Source organism: Choloepus didactylus, chromosome 21 (assembly GCF_015220235.1).
Source record: "Choloepus didactylus isolate mChoDid1 chromosome 21, mChoDid1.pri, whole genome shotgun sequence".
In the NCBI taxonomy this organism is placed as follows: Eukaryota; Metazoa; Chordata; class Mammalia; order Pilosa; family Megalonychidae; genus Choloepus; species Choloepus didactylus.
This window is the reverse complement of record NC_051327.1, coordinates 20,540,254-20,554,920: the sequence shown is the minus strand read 5'-3', so window position 1 is coordinate 20,554,920 and position 14,667 is coordinate 20,540,254. Positions and strand designations below refer to the sequence as shown.

At 41.7% G+C, this 14,667-nt stretch overlaps 1 protein-coding gene across 10 annotated transcripts in view; it reads left to right on the top strand.

The window, feature by feature from the left end:
* The window catches only part of LOC119517799 (transformation/transcription domain associated protein), a 140,613-nt gene extending 126,192 nt beyond the window's left edge, over window positions 1-14,421 (top strand). For all 10 annotated transcript variants that reach the window (XM_037814799.1, XM_037814803.1, XM_037814798.1 and 7 more), the window contains 4 exons: window positions 1,037-1,221; window positions 10,516-10,719; window positions 10,807-11,001; window positions 13,354-14,421. In XM_037814799.1, the coding sequence (XP_037670727.1) occupies window positions 1,037-1,221; window positions 10,516-10,719; window positions 10,807-11,001; window positions 13,354-13,638 (869 nt within the window). In that variant the 3' untranslated portion in view covers window positions 13,639-14,421. The remainder of the gene's footprint in view (window positions 1-1,036; window positions 1,222-10,515; window positions 10,720-10,806; window positions 11,002-13,353) is intronic.
* Window positions 14,422-14,667: the final 246 nt, after the last annotated feature.

Here is a 14,667-nt window from a genome sequence, read left to right as displayed (position 1 = left end):
GCCAGCAGCTGAGGTTTAACTGATGTTCGACTGCACCGTCTTCTTGTGAAGTTGGAAACATCTGTGTGGCCTCGAGGCAGATGTGTGCAGGAGCTGTGCCCAGCCGCTGCTTTCCTGCTCCAGCAGCACCAGCAGGCGCTGCCAGCCTGACATGACCCACAGTGGCCAGAGTGGGTTTTGTTACCACCTTCCTGAAATCTCTCAGCCCCATCCCACTTTATTTCAATAAAATATCTTAATAATATTACCTTAATCTCATATTTTAGTATTCTCATTTAATCTACAAACAATCCTCCCTGGTAGGTACTGTTATTATCCCTTTTTATGGATGAAGAAACTGATGTTCACACTGTCCAGTAACTCACCTCAGGGTCGCAGCACTGCCAGGGAGGCCGACTGGGCTGTGCCTGTGGGCAGCTGTCTCAGAGCCCCCACACCCGGCTAGTGCAGACCGCGGGAGGCAAGCTGCTCAGTAAGCCATGCCCCAAAGGCTGGAAGAGGACATTGATCGTGAATATATCGATAACAGATTTACAAGTTAACTGGGTAGGATTGTCAGATTCACTCTGGTGACTCTGCCTAACTGAACCATAGAACACAAAATGATTGGGTTGACTATTTTCTTAATTCCTGCAAAGATAAACCTAACCATTCCTGATGTGAGGAAGAGAAGTAAACTTGTTACGGCCTATAGGTGCCTTTGAGAAAGCCCTCTAAACAGTAAATGTTTGGCAGATTCTCTTTATTTTCTCATTTTTTAAGATGACCTTTTAAAAATTTCTGTTCATCTGTATCCTGAACACAGGGCTATACTCAGCCCCGGAGCCGTCACCCAGTAAATCAAGCATCGTGTCCTCTGCTGGGCGGTCACAAAGGTTCTTCCTGATTTGCCTGTTAGGTGTTTCCTCTGCTCGTCAAGCACAGGCCCGGGGCTGTGTGGGAAACCCCCTTATGATGATGGCAAGTACTAACCCGTGGTCATTCTCTCTCAATCTGCCCCCACCCCCACCCTGCTTCCCTTCCACTTTCTCCCTAGTTCCCCGGGTTGTGGCAGTGTCCCCACAGATGCGCCTGGTGGAAGACAACCCCTCTTCACTTTCCCTCGTGGAGATATACAAACAGCGCTGTGCCAAGAAGGGCATCGAGCATGACAACCCCATTTCCCGTTACTACGACAGACTGGCCACCGTGCAGGCCCGGGGGACCCAGGCCAGCCACCAGGTACAAGTTGGGGAGGGCAGGAGTCCAGAGCCACCACCCAGGATGCCATGAGCTCCTGCTTTCTGGCCATGGCGACAAGTGTGCCCAAAACAGAATTGCAGGGCACTCTTTAAGGGTGCCTTTCTAATTTGAAATAACTTTATTAGACTTGTGACGTGGTAGAAGTCAGGGGGACTTTGAGCCTAGTCAGGAGACGATTGCTATAGATTTTAAACCTCGGAGAGGGCTGAGTTCTCTCCAAGGTTCAGGTCTGTTGTTACCCCTCACCTGCACTTACAAAAAAGCTCAGAAACTAGTATTTAAAAAAGTAAGTTTGTGGTGAACTTGTCTGACAGCCAAACCTGATCTGAAGTGATGTGAGATGTTTATAGTCTTTACTTATTGACTTCATGTCCATATCTGTCTGGTTTGCTGCTGGGAGCATTAGGCAATGTATAGTCTGTGTGTTGTATGTAGTTTCTAAAATGCAAAAAACTGGCAAATTGTAAAACCTCTGACCCAGCTATTTCAGGGTCAGAAGGCCTGGGTGGCTCTCACCTGCAGCCCCTCTGACAAAAGTCCCTCGCCTTCTCTGGTAGAAAGCAGGGCAGATGTGGACTCTGAATCTCTGAAGGCTTTGTCTCAGGATTGTTTGGGGTGACAAGAGACACCTGTTTGGGCCTGATCCTCAGATGCCTCTCTAGTCCTTGCTGTGCTTTTTCCAGAGAGACACCACAGAACTGGGAGCTATAACCGTGCTCTCATTCTCCCAGGGAACTCATTTTGGTTGGTTGGTTATGGAAGATGAAGCCAAGGGGTGCTTGTTTCACCCAGCACATCAGTGCTTCAGGTGAGGCAGGGCCTGAGGTTGTCCGAGAGAAGTGTCCTCCCCTTTTCTGATTGCCTCTGTGGACCGAGCTTGGACCTCCCTGGAGAACTGGTGCCAGCGCTTTGTTGTGGCATAGGTCACTGCCTGGTCGTTCTGTGGATGTTTGGGGAGGGAGAAATGAATTGTATTCTTAAGGCTGCATTTACCTTTGACAGGGTAGAAGCCAGTGACCTCTATCCTCAAAGATAAAATTATATCTGAATCCCCCTAAGGGTGTTTAACAAACAGCATATGTAACTGATGATGGTGATGTTTGTTCCAGCTTGAAAACAGCGCAAGGGCCCTGCAAGGCCAGCTAGAGATGCTGTTGTATGCGCTGACCCCGCCTCATGCCTTCATGTTAGTCCATTTTGTTCTTAACCCTGCTCCTTCATCCTTCAGACTTCTTTACAGCACCTTCATTGAGGTGAAATTCACGTACCATAAATTTGCCTTCTTAAGGTGTACAATTCAGTGTTTATAGTATATTCACTGAGTTGTACAGCAATCACCACTATCCAATTCTAGAACATTTTTATCCCCTCAGAAAGGAAAGTCCTATGTCCATTAGCAGTCTCGCCCATTCTTCCATCTGCCCAGCCCCTGGCAACCACAGACCCTTCTGTCTCTGTGGACTGTTCTGGACATTTCATATTAATGGAGTCAAATAATATGTGGTCCTTTTGTCTGGCTTCTTTCACTTAGCGAAATGTTTCCAAGGTTCATCCATGTTGTAACATGTATCATTAGTTCCTTTTGCTGAATAAATACTCCATTGTATGGATATACCACATTTTATTTGTCCATTCGTCAGTTGGTGGACATTTAGATTGTTTCCACCTTTTGGCTATTATGAATAATATTGGTGTAAATATTCACATAAAGTTTTTGTGGCAACGTTTTCACTTCTCTTCTACCTAGTAGAATTGCTGTGTCTCCTGGGAACTCGTACATTTAACTTTGCGAAGAACTGCCAGACTGTCTCCAAAGTGGCTACACAATTTTACATTTCCACCAGCATTGTATGAGTGTTTCAGTTACTCCAGATCCTTCCCAGCACTTACGTGATATTTTTTTATTCTAGTCATCCTCTGGGCATGAGGTGGTATCTCATTGTGGTTTTGGTTTGCATTTTCCTGATGACTAGTGATGTTGAGCATCTTTTCATGTGCCTGTTGGCTATTTGTATATCTTCTTTGCAGAAATTACTATTGAAGTCCTTTGCCCATTTTTTAATTGGGTTTTTTTTTCCTTTTGTTGATTTGTAAGAGTTCTTTGTATGTTCCACATACAAGTCTCTTACCAGACACATGATTTACAGATATAAATGGCCATTCTGTGAGTTGCCTTTTCACTTTCTTGGTGAAAACACTTTAATTTCATTTGCTGCTTGTGCTTTTAGTGTTGTACCTAGAAACCATTGCCTAGGTCATGAATTTTCACTCCTATGTTTTCTTCTAAAAATTGTACAATTTTTACCTCTTACATTTAGGTCTTTGATCCATTTTGAGTTCATTTTTGTGTATGGTGTGAGGTAGGCATTCATCTTCATTCTTTTGCATGTGGACACCCAGCTATCATAGCAACATGTGTTAAAAGACTGTTTTCGGCACAATTGAATTGTTTCGGCATCCATGTCAAAAATTAATTGAGTTTGCACTTCTTGGCCTTGTGGCTGAGACCTGTTGTAAAAATCAGTTCACTACAAATGTGGTGGTTAGTCTTGGACTCTCTATTCTATTCTAGTCTGTTGATCTGTATGTCTCTCCCTATGCCAAGTCTACACCATTTTGATTACCAGAGCAGCTGTTTTGAAATCAGGACGTGTGAGTCCTCCGACATTGTTCTCTATTTTCAAGACTATTTTGGCTATTCTGGGTCCCTTGCATTTCCATATGAACCTTAGGATCAGCTTGTATATTTCTGCAGAATAAGCCAGCTGGGATTTTGATAGGGATTGCTTGAATCTATACATCAATTTGGGGAGTATTGCCAGCTTCACAATATTAGAGCTTCTGATCCATGAATATGGTGTGTCTTTGTATTTATTTGGATCTTCATTTTCTTTCAACATTGTTTTGTAGTTTTCAGTGTACCAGTTTTGAACTTCTCTTATTTATTTATTCCTCAGTATTTTAATCTTTTTGATGCTGCTACAAGTGGAATCATTTTCTTAATTTTTGGATTGTTTGCTGTGTGTGTGCAGAAATACAATTGACTTTTGTGTATTCATCTTGTGTCTTACAACCTAGCTAAACTTGTTTATTAGCTCTAAGTGTTTTGTTTTGGGTTTTGGTTTGTTTGGGGTTTTTTGGTGTGAGTTTTTTAGGGTTTTCTGTATATAATATGTCATCTGCAAATAGAGATAGTTTTACTTCTTCCTTTCCTGCTTGGATGCTTTTGGTTTCTTTTTTTTTTTTTGGTCCATTTAACCTGATTAGGACCTCAGGTACAATGTTGAGTTGAGGTGGTGACAGTAATGTATTTGTCATAGTCCCAGTCTCAGAGGAAACCTTTCAGTCTCTCACCATTAATTATGTTAGCTCTGGGTACTTTCCTAGATACTTTAGCTCAAGTTGACAAAAGTCCTTCTATTCTAGTTTGTTGAGTTAGATTTTGTCATATGCTCTTTCTGCATCTATTGAGATGTCATGTGGTTTTGTTCTTTATTAATATGTGGTATTACATTGATTTTTTGGATGTTAATCCAACCTTGCACTCTTGGGATAAATCCTAGTTGGTCGTGGTGTGTAATCCTTCTTATCTGTTGCTGGCTTCAGTTTGCTAGTTGAAGATTTCTTTATCTGTATTCATAAGGGACATAGGTCTGTAGTTTTCCTTTCTTGTGATGTCTTTTTCTGGTTTTGGTATCGGTATACTACTGGTCTCCAAATGAACTGGGAAGTGTTCTCTCCTTTTCTGCTCTGTGGGAGAGTTTGTGACGGTTTGGTATTCTTGTTTAAATGTTTGGTAGAATTCATCAGTGAAGCTGCCTGGGCTTTTCTTTGTGGGGCCTTTATAAATTACTAATTCAGTCTCTGCTCGTTACAGGCTTATTCAGATTGTCTCGCCTTGAGTCAGTTTTGGTAGTTGGTGCACTTCTAGGAAATTGTCCATTTGTTTACAACCTGTCTGATTCGTTGGCAGACGGTTGTTCTTAGGATTCCCTTTTACTTCTCTGCTCTCTGTGAGGTCGTTGGTGACGTCCCCTCTTTCCTTCCTGATGTTAGTAATTTGGGGCATCTCTTTTTTTCTTGGTCAGTCTTGGTAAAGGTCTGTCAATTCTGTAGATCTTTTCAAAGAACCAGCTTTGGTTTTGTTGACTTTCTCTTTTATTTTTCTATTTTCATTTGACTTATTTCCACTCTAAACTTTTATTATCTCTCCTTTCTCTGCCTGCTTCGGGTTTAATTTGCTCTTCTTTTTTCTGTTAAGGTGAAAGATTAGGTTGCTGATTTTGACATCTTTCTTCATTAATGCTAATATTTACAGCCTTACATTTCCCTCTGAGCACTGCTTTAATTTTTGTGTTCAGTCATCTTAAAATATTTTCTCATTTCTCTGTCGTCTCTGACCATTGGTTATTTGAGAATGTGTTGTTTAATTTCTGCTTACTTGTGGATTTCCCAAAATATCTTCAGTTATTGTCTCATTTCATTCCACTGTGGTCGTGGAACATGCCTTGTATGCTTTCAATCCCTTTAAGTTTGTTGAGGCCCGTTTTATGGCCCAGCATATGGTCCATCCTGGAGATGGGCCGTGTGCACTTGAGAAGAATGTGTATTCTGCTATTCCTGTAGAGTGTTCTGTAAAAGCCTGTTAGGTCCAGTTGGCTTAGAGTTTCAAGTTTGCTTTTTCCTTATTAATACTCTACCAGGTTGTTAGCCCATTATTCAAAGTGGTGTATTGACGTCTCCAACTGTTATCGTTGAATTGTCTGTTTCTTCCTTCAGTTCTGTCAGGTTTAGCTTTATGTTTTTTTGGAGGCGCTGTTGTAAGGTACATAAATATGCATAATTATTATGTGTTCCTTGTAGACTGAGCTTTTTATCATATGTATAATGTGTTCCTTTATCTCTCATGATTTTTATTTTGAACCCTGTCTTGTCTGGTATTAGTAAAGCCACTCAAGCTCTCTTTTGCTAACTGTTGGCATGGTCTATGTTTTCCATTCATCCTATTCGTTTTCTTGATCCAGTTGTGTCTCGTAGATAGAATATAGTTGGATCATGTTTTTTATTAATACTTTGAGTATCTTGCCTTTTGATTGGAGTGTTTAATTCATTTTTTAAAATTTTTACACCTTTATTGAGCTATAATTGACATACAATATAAACTGCATGTATTTAAAGAAAATATGATTAGTTTTGACATATGTATACACCAGCGACACTCTTAGCACAATTAATATGAATATATCTACCACTCATGATAATGTCCTTGTGTCCTTTTCTAAAACACCTTTTCCTCCCTTGTCAACGCCCCACACCCCCTCCAGGCCAAGGCAATCACTGATTCGCTTCTGTCACTGTGGATTGTTTTGCATTTTCTAAAATTTTATATAATTGGAATCATTCAGTATGTACTCTTTTCTGTTGGCTTCTTTTAATCACCATTATAATTTTTATATTCATTCGTGGTTTTGTGTCCTCTTATTGCTGATTAGTGTTCCATTGTATGGATACGGATATACTACAGTTTGCTTCTTCATTCCTCTGTTCATGAACATTTCAGATGTTTCCATTTTTGAGGCTGTTATAAACAAAGCTTTTGTGGACATTGGTGGATTATGTGTTGTCATTTCTCTTGGGTAAATACTTAGGTGTAGAATGGCCTGGAAGTAGGGCTGCCAGATTTAGTAGTTATAAAAATACAGGGCACCTGGTTAAATTTGAACTTAAGCAACAAACAACTCTTCTGTAAGTATGTCCTGTGCAATATTTGGGGTGTACTTATTATACTAAGAAGTCATTTGCTGCCCATTTGAATATTCCATTTATGTTTAGGGTCGTAACTGGTAAGGTAGGAATTTGTCATTTGCTGTTTTCTGGGTGTTGAATGTCTCTTTTTTGTTCTTCTGTTCCTCCATTACTGCCTTCTTTTTGTGTTACGTGGGTATTTACCAGCATACAATTTTAATTCCCATTTAATTCTTTGAGTGTTACTTGGCTAACTAGCTAGACTGGGGATTACAAGTAACATCTTACCTTGAAAAATCTATTTTGGATTAATAATACTAACAATTTCAATAGTATGCAGAAACTTTGCTCTAGCATAGCTGTCTCCTTTTTTGTGCTATTGTCAGACAAATTACATCTTTGTATGTTATGAGCCCATCAACAGAGATTTATTCTTATTATTTTATGTGGTTGTCTTTTTGTTTTTAATTTTTTAACTTTATCGAAAAATTTTAAAAAACAACATTTCAAACAAAACAAAGCAAAGGATTAAGAAAAACAAATGACCTAAAATAACTGCTTTGCTTCCAACATGTTCCTACCATATCCCAAGAAAATTAATAAACCATATCCAAAGGCATAAGAAAAACCAAATAACCTAAAATAACTACATTGAAGCTAAATTTTTAATGCAATAGCTTTTTTTAACTTTATCACAAAATTTTAAAAAAATTAAAACAAAGGAATAAGAAAAACAACCTAAAGTAACTGTATTGCTTCCAACATGTCCCTACCATGTCCCAAGAAAATTAACAAACTCTAACAACACAAAGGAATAAGAAAAACAAGTAACCTAAAATAACTACATTGCTTCCAACATGATCCTACCATATCCAGGAAAGTTTGCAAACTGTAATCACTCATGAGCATTCCCATAATGTTGAGTTTACCCTCAGTAAGCTTATTTGTTCTTATTAGAACAAATAAACCCCTTCACTAGTTGCTGTCTATCTTTAGGTCCCCTACATTCTACAATATAAAATATTTATTTTACATTTTTCAAGGAGTTCATGTAAGTGGTAACATACAATATCTCTTCTTTTGTGTCTGGCTTATTTCACTCAACATTATGTCTTCAAGATTCATCCGTGTTGTCATGTTTCACAACCTCGTTCCTTCTTAACTGCTGCATAGTATTCCATCGTGTGTATATACCACATTTTGTTTATCCACTCATCTGTTAAAGGACACTTGAATTATTTCCATTTTTTGGCAATTGTGAATAATGCCACTATGAACATCGGTGTGCAAATATCTGTTCATGTCACTGCTTTCAGATCTTCTGGGTATACACCGAGAAGTGAAATTGCTAGATCAAAGGGTAACTCGATATCTAGTATTCTAAGGAACCGCCAGACTGTCTTCCAGAGTGACTGTACCATTATACAGTCCCACCAGCAGTGAGTAAGAGCTCCAGTTTCTCCACATCCTCTCCAGCATTTGTAGCTTCCTGTTTGTTTAATGGTAGCCATTCTAATTGGTGTGAGATGATATCTCATTGTGGTCTTAATTTGCATCTCCCTAACAGCTAGTGAAGATGAAATTTTTTTCTTGTGTTTCTTAACCATTTGTAGTTCCTCTTCAGTGAAATGTCTTTTCGTATCTTTTGCCCATTTTATAATTGGGCTGTTTGTACTATTGTTGTTGAGTTGTAGGATTTCTTTATATGTGCAAGATATCAGTATTTTATCAGATACATGGTTTCGAAATATATTTTCCCATTGAGTTGGCTGCCTCTTCACTTTTTTGACAAATTTCTTTGAGGTACAGAAGCTTTTAATTTTGCAGAGTTCCCATTTATCTATTTTTTCTTTTGTTGCTTTTGCTTTGGGTGTAAGATCTAAGAAGTGACCTCCTAATACAAGGTCTTGAAGATGATTCTCTGCATTGTCTTCTAGAGGTTTTATGGTGCTGTCTCTTACATTAGAGGTCTTACATTTTTGTGTAGGGTGTGAGGTAGGGGTCCTCTTTCATTCTTTTGGATATGGATATCCAGTTCTCACATCCCCATTTGTTCAAGAGACTGTTAGGTTCCAGTTCAGTAGTTTTGGGGGCCTTATCAAAGATCAATTGACCGTAGATCTGGTGGTCTATCTCCAAATTCTCAGTTTGATTCTATTGATCAATATGTCTATCTTTTTGCCAGTACCATGCTGTTTTGACTACTGTGGCTTTATAGTAAGCTTCAAAGTCAGGAAGTGTAAGTCTTCCCACTTTGTTTTTCTTTTTCAGAATGTTTTTAGCAGTTCAAGCCATCTTTCCCTTCCAAATAAATTTGATAACTAGCTTTTCCCAGTCTGCAAAGTAGGTTGTTGGAATTTTGATTGGAATTGCATTGAATCTGTGGATGAGTTTGGGTGTAATTGACACCTTACAAATGACATTTAGCCTTCCTGTCCATGAACACGGAGTATTTTTTCATCTTTTTAGGTCCCTTTCTGTTTCTTTTAGTAAAGTTATGTAATTTTCTATGTATAGGTCTTTTACATCCTTGGTTAAGTTTATTCTTAGGTACTTGATTTTTTTGTTGCTATTGAGAATGGAATCTTTTTCTTGAGTGTCTCTTCAGTTAGGTCATTTATAGTGTATAGGAACATTATTAACTTAACATGCATTAATCTTGTGTCCTGCTACTTTGCTAAATTTATTAGCTCAAGTAGCTGTGTCGCTGATTTGTCAGGGTTTTCCATATGCTGTTGTCTTTTAAATCAGATAGGAGAAGAAAAGAGTTACCAAAAATTTACATGGTCTTGTATATTTAACTGTGTAGTCACCTTGACTGGTGTTCTTTATTTCTATGAATTTGTGTTACTGTTTAGTGTCCCTTCATTTCAGCCTGAAGAACTCTCTTAATAGTCCTGGCTGAGCAGGTGTTATGGCACATCTGTTCTATTTTTAGATTACCTCCTTCAATTAATAAAACTTTTGTCTTTAGTGGCCTTTGATTTGAAGTGGTGTCATTGGTCACCTGTACTTTTGCTCTTTTAATTGGCCTGGCATGTTCTGTAGTTAGCAAGTGTGGAGCTGTTTTCAGGTATTTACTTATATTCTTAGTAAGACAAATAGTGTGTATCATGCAATTAGGCTTTTATTTAAACTGCTCCATCAGTGCTTTAGGGCCGGAGACTTGGAAACCCAGAAGGAAACTGAATAATCATGTGCATCCCTGTGTGCAGTCAGATGACATCATGCCTGTGGTCACTCGTCAAAAAAATTGACTGCTGGTGCTAAGTAAATAAGAAATTACCATCTGAGAATCGTTCTTTTGAAAAAAGAAGAAAAAAATAAGTCACCCATTAGTGAATTAGATGAAGAGTCATCGGGTGATACTGTCTGCTATTTGAATGTAGGGAGAGGTTTCCCAGGTTTAATTTTTTTTATGCAAATTTCATATTCCACAGAGGGAAAAAGCAGTGAGTTGGCTGGTTATTTATTTACTTATGCATAAGGCAGAAATGCACTTATTCATGACCCATGTGTTTCCTTCAGGTTCTTCGAGACATTCTCAAGGAAGTTCAAAGTAACATGGTGCCACGCAGCATGCTCAAAGAGTGGGCGCTGCACACGTTCCCGAATGCCACGGACTACTGGACCTTCCGGAAGATGTTCACCATCCAGCTCGCCCTGATTGGCTTTGCAGAATTCGTCTTGCATTTAAATAGACTCAACCCTGAGATGTTACAGATCGCTCAGGTAATCTGGTGTGAGCAGCCAGACCCTGTCCCTTGGGCTTCTACATTCTGATGTCTATATTCCTAAAACATTTGTTTTGAAATTTAGGATACTGGCAAACTGAATGTTGCCTACTTTCGATTTGATATCAATGACGCGACTGGAGACTTAGATGCCAACCGGCCTGTCCCTTTTCGCCTCACACCCAACATCTCCGAGTTCCTGACCACCATCGGCGTCTCTGGCCCTTTGACAGCCTCCATGATCGCCGTGGCCCGGTGCTTCGCTCAGCCAAACTTCAAGGTGGGTCCTAGTGTCATCCTGCTAAAGGCACATTCCGTCTGGCCTTGCGGGAGCTGCAGATCTCACAAGGAAACAGGATGTTAAGTGAGAAGAGCTACGTTTGGGTGCTCTGGAGGAGCATAAAGAAGTATATTCGTTTGGGAAAACGGGTTTTAAAATGTTCCCTGACCAGAAGTGTTTAGGGTGTTGAGGAACCTAGTCTACAAACAGCTGGAGATTCTGCAGCTAATCCCATCACCACTGCATGTTCAGTTATCTTTATTCCACTTGAACGCTATCTTCCATTTCCCATTTTGTGAGTCTTTCGGGTATAAGATTCTCTGTAGGGTGGCACCTCCCCATTAGGGACATGGTGAGGACTGAAAGAACACAGAGTGGTTTGTGCATTGCTGGCCTGTGGCAAACTCCCCGCAAGCCCAAGGCGTACGAGATGCCCTCTGCCCTTGGCAGTGGGACAGTGGCCAGATCTGCCGTTTTGTGGACACCTTCTGTGCCCGGCCTGTACTGCCTGCTTTTGTAGTCTCATAAAATTCCTCAGGCAACCATTAGATGGATCCCAGGCAAGAGCTCAGCTCCTTCCTTCCTCCCTCCCGTCAACCCATCGTCAGTTTGCATCTAGAGAAGGCTTCAGAAACCGGTTGCTTTCCGAAAACATTAATTCAGAAGTTTAATAAAAATTAACTCATAAAGTCTTAACTATGAAGAACTATACATTATTATGTGTACATATTGCTCTTTTTAATGATCAGTAGCAGACAAGGCCCCGGTACAGGCATATGTCAGTGTACAGTGCAATTTTGGGATATAGTGATTCACTTTTATGAACTTGGGTAATAATAAATAGCCTTTAGGTTTCTACTTGTTCTAATGCAGTGGATGCCAGTTCATTATCACCTGCCTTTCGCTTAACATTTGAAATATGAAGTTTTCCTTTAGATAAAATTTATATTTCTGCAATCGTAGGGTTGTCCATAGAATGGCATATAATTTGAAAACTTTAAAAAGAATGAAAATCTGCTCCATCTTTTAAGTGTCTGTTACATCATGGAGTGATGCTATGCAGTACTCTTTGCCTAGTCCTCGGTGGCTTATGTGGGAAGAAACTGGACATTCTCCAAACAGAGCCTGAATTTCCTAACAGTCTACATTTAGTGAATGCCTTTAAGTTCACAAAAAGAGACATTCTTTGGGTCATCTCTCCAGAAACACATCCTGTCAACACCAAATGAAGCAGAGGTTACCTTTAAACAATCCCGAGTGCCTAAGGTGACGGCCCTCCCTGTCCTTTGAATATGACAGTGGCCCTGCAGCTGGACGTCTTGGTCCACGAAAATGTGTGTGCATGGACTGTCCTCTGATACACACCTGTCTTTTCCTGGTGACCCCAGTGTGGGTCCCTGGCACCTGCCCTCATCCTTCACTCTCTTGACTTTCCGCTGACTCCGTCCTCTCGGTCCAAGCCCCCTCCTCACCAGCCAGCACCTCCAGCTCCTTCTTCTGGGGCACAGACGCTGAGGACCCTTTGACCCACTGGGAGCTGTGATCCGCTGACCCCTCCTTTGGTCCATTCCCGCCCTGCACCCCTTTCTTCAGCTTCGATCCCACAGACGGGTGTTACACTCACTCCCCATCATACTTGCCTGTTGAAAGCCTAGTACTGGCCAAGTTGAGCTCTCTGCAGATCCTCACTCTCCCTGGGGCAGACAAGCATGTGCAGAGAAAAGTGCACAGCCCTGCCAGCAGATGGCTCTGTCAGCTTGTGCCTGTTAAGTGGGTTCACAGTGTGTCTGCGTGACCTGACAGTGGTCACAAGGTTTGGGAAGCAGGTGCCATTATTTAGGGTCTGCTGTAACGTAAGGTCAAAGGTCCTTACCACATGCCAGCCCCTTTCTGCTGCTTGACCAGTGGCTACCTGGGGTGTTTCTCTAGTCTCCACTCTCTGGCTTGCCAAGAAAACCATTTTCCATCATATTTCCCAGCCCTCCAGTTCTTCATCCCCCTTTCTTGTTCTTTCACTGAGGAAGGACTTCCCCGTGTCCGCACACCACACCCACCGTCCTGCTTCCTGGTGGTTCATCTGCCTCTCACTAGGGTGACCCCTGCCCCCCACCCTCCAGCAACGTCCCCTGCAGTTGCCGACCCCACTCATCCTGACGGGCCCCCCGGCTGCTGTAGCCCTCAAGGGCCCATCTCTCTTCTCTGCTTCTAGCTCCACACTTCTTGTCTGGCTTTGCAGCTTTATTGTTAATTACTCCTGTGCTTTGTCTGTGGTGCATCTTCCCGGCACACGTGCTCTGGGTGCCGGGGTGGCTCTGGGTCAGACACGGGTCCTCTCGCCCTCTCTTCACACAGGTGGATGGCATCCTGAAAACCGTGCTCCGGGACGAGATAATTGCTTGGCACAAAAAAACACAGGAGGACACGTCCTCGCCTCTCTCGGCCGCTGGGCAGCCGGAGAACATGGACAGCCAGCAGCTGGTGTCCCTGGTCCAGAAGGCTGTCACCGCCATCGTGACCCGCCTGCACAACCTCGCCCAGTTCGAGGGCGGGGAGAGCAAAGTGAGCACCCTGGTGGCTGCCGCCAACAGCCTGGACAACCTCTGCCGCATGGACCCCGCCTGGCACCCGTGGCTGTGAGCTGGGGCACGGCGCCCGCGGTTCTGTTGGGTAGCGATTATTCGCCTGGTAGTTGTGTGTGAAAGAGGGTGACTTTAGTTTTAGAGGCAGCTTGAACGATGGTGATGGCTAGGCAATTAGAAACTTAGGGTAAGGTTTTAAAATTTTTTAAGAAACCAGGATTCCCCAGTCTGGATTTTCTTTGTGGATTCTTTTTTAATTGTATTCCTCCCTCTGTGTGAATGTACAGATCGAATATAGAAAACCATCCGTATGGTCCATTTTTAACCCTTTGGGAAGTAACACCTTCCAGGGGCTTTGTGCTTTGTACAGAACTTTGTAACAAGTGTACAGAAAATCCACTTTGTTAGAGAAACTGAAAATGATGAACAAATTGTGCTGATTTTTCTCTAAGTACAAGCCTTTTCGCTGTGTGTAAGCCGCTCGGGGACTCTAGCTGATGACGTGGTGAACAGGGCTCTGTCGCCCTGTGGGCAGTGCCATCCCCTGTGGTTTCGGCTCTGGGTTTGGCTGAGAGAAAGCAGTACTGTAAGAGGTGGCAAGTGAGTCCTAGGCTGTCCGTTGACTGGCTCTTCAGATGTCTTCTAGACATTTACTATCATTGTACCTGAAAAAATCACTTTTTCCTTCCTAATTTAAAAAAAAAAAAACAACAGCAACAAAAATTCTTCCGTTAACTTCAGTCTTTCTGTTATGTTCACATTTTATAAATCTGTGCATTGAGAGTGTTCTATCTAAATTTGTACAGTGTGATTTTTTTAGAATAAATATTTTATGAAAGGATTGGTCATCCTTTATGTGTGTTAAAATGCTCGTTTCCGTGACATGTTTGCCCATCTAAGCAACCCCAGCACCTGGGCCAGGCACAGCATCCCTGTGGACACAGGTGTGGTCTTTGTTTGGAACTCGGATCTGAACCAAACACACGGAAGGTTGTGATGGTGACGAGGATTCCTGGCTGTGACTTGACAGAAGAGCAGGCCTGCGGCTCTCCGTCTTCTCTGAGCTCTCGTCAAACGTATTTCATGC